The sequence below is a fragment of the Arachis hypogaea genome, chromosome 9 (genome assembly GCF_003086295.3).
Source record: "Arachis hypogaea cultivar Tifrunner chromosome 9, arahy.Tifrunner.gnm2.J5K5, whole genome shotgun sequence".
NCBI classification, from domain to species: Eukaryota; Viridiplantae; Streptophyta; class Magnoliopsida; order Fabales; family Fabaceae; genus Arachis; species Arachis hypogaea.
The window spans coordinates 2,754,843-2,756,794 of NC_092044.1; the positions used below are offsets into that span (position 1 = coordinate 2,754,843).

Sequence of the window (1,952 nt, forward strand, 5' to 3'; positions counted from 1 at the left end):
TCTGCTTTATGGATCCAACCTTTAACAGAAATTTGATGATAATTTGTCTGTAGGATGTGTCCACAATACTGAGTACTGAAGATCATAGTGAATTAATGCAAAACCTTGCCAATAAAACCTCTTCTCAGTTTTTTCATCTCCCACCTGTTCTCGCTAAGCCCTCAGAGAAAAGCAGTGATGAAGATTCACAAAATGGGGAAATTGATGTTGATAGAATTTTCCGGGACAATATTGGAAAACCAAGTAAGAAAATAACAATTTCAATTTATTTTTGGTAGCACCTAGCTGATGGTTGTTTCTCATAATTTGTTTTCCTCATCCATTGACCTAGGTGAAGATCCAGCACTGATTTTGTACACGAGTGGGACAACAGGTAAACCTAAAGGAGTGGTTCATACTCACAGAAGCATTGCTGCCCAGGTATGTTGATGATTTGTCTCGATTGTCTAATATCATGGAATAATGGTACATCAATTTCATTTATTGAGATAAAAATTATCTCCCTGAACACCAGTTCTATGTTTTTGCAAATTTTTTGGGTGTGATTAACAAATATCAAATAATACTAGTAATGCTGCAGTGCTGCTTAATAACTTATTTTTAATTGTAATGCAATTCAAGCCTTGTTGATATAACTATGTCAATCCGTTTATATATTATTGTTTTTCAATAATATTTTCCCCTCAACTTTGTGTTGATTTTAGGTCCAAACCTTGGCAAATGCATGGGAGTATACATCTGCTGATAAGTTTCTACACTGCCTACCGTTGCATCATATCCTTGAAAGTTTTTGGTGCATAAATTATTCTACATTTTATTATTAAAACAGTATGATCATCAGTAGATTATTTGCTGAAGATGTGATTTCGGACATCTTTATGATGTCAGTCCTTAACATATGTGATATACATGTTCATGGACTTTTCAATGCTTTATTTGCCCCTCTCTATGCAGGATCCTCGGTAATACTCTTTTTCACTCTTGCTTACAAAACCAAAGACAAATCTAGAGAAAAACAAAACAAAAAAAAGGATAATACATTGTATCCCTTTTAAATAGATGATATTCTGTACTTAATAATCCATTTTGTCCTGTTGAAGGTTGAATTTATGCCAAAATTTAGTGTGAGGGGAATTTGGCAGAGATGGCGTGAGTCATATCCATCCGAAGGATCTAAGGTTGATGATGCTATAACTGTTTTCACTGGAGTAAGTATAGTTCTGCCTAGCACTACGCAATCCTATATGATATAATGTAAGGCAAACTGAAGACAGAACTATATTTGGTGCTATAATCATAAAATATACAATTTATGGGCCATATGATGGTATTCTCTTTTATGCTTCTTTACTTGAACTATTTTGTGTGCTTAAATTCTGCATGCAGACTATTTGGTATCAACTATGAACAGTAATTTCTACAATTAGAAACCTTTTCTCAGGTGATTTTGTTCTCATTATATCCTTTTGTGAATTAAGGTTCCAACTATGTACACCCGGTTGATACAAGGTTATCATGCAATGGATCCTGAGCTACAAGCCACCTCAGCATCTGCTGCACGGAACTTGCGTCTTATGGTGAGACAAATTGCAACCGTGACAAATTGTTTGAAGATAAATGAAGAATTGATTGAATTTGTGAAAATAAAGTGTTATTTTTTTATTTTAATGATTGACTTTCTCAGTGTGTAACTTAGCATGCACGGATGCTTTACTGTTTATTTTGTGTTGTGTTGCATTTTTTCTGATTGTTGACTAATACCTTCATGCCCGAATCTGAATCTTGTTTTCATTCAGATGTGTGGGTCCTCTGCACTCCCTCAACCTGTTATGCAAGAATGGGAAGCCATCACTGGGCATCGCTTATTGGAGCGATATGGCATGACTGAAGTAAGTACCCTCTACCTGTTAAGTTGTTCAGCTTTCAACTTTGCATAGAATCACTTACAATGT

At 35.0% G+C, this 1,952-nt stretch overlaps 1 protein-coding gene across 1 annotated transcript in view; it reads left to right on the top strand.

Moving 5' to 3' along the window:
* The window catches only part of LOC112709904 (probable CoA ligase CCL8), a 4,789-nt gene extending 2,852 nt beyond the window's left edge, over positions 1–1,937 (top strand). Inside the window, exons 4-10 of the mRNA XM_072203760.1 lie at positions 54–243; positions 332–420; positions 705–773; positions 909–962; positions 1,101–1,208; positions 1,479–1,577; positions 1,797–1,937. Coding sequence (XP_072059861.1) covers positions 54–243; positions 332–420; positions 705–773; positions 909–962; positions 1,101–1,208; positions 1,479–1,577; positions 1,797–1,937 — 750 coding nt within the window. The remainder of the gene's footprint in view (positions 1–53; positions 244–331; positions 421–704; positions 774–908; positions 963–1,100; positions 1,209–1,478; positions 1,578–1,796) is intronic.
* The last annotated feature ends 15 nt before the right edge of the window (positions 1,938–1,952 follow it).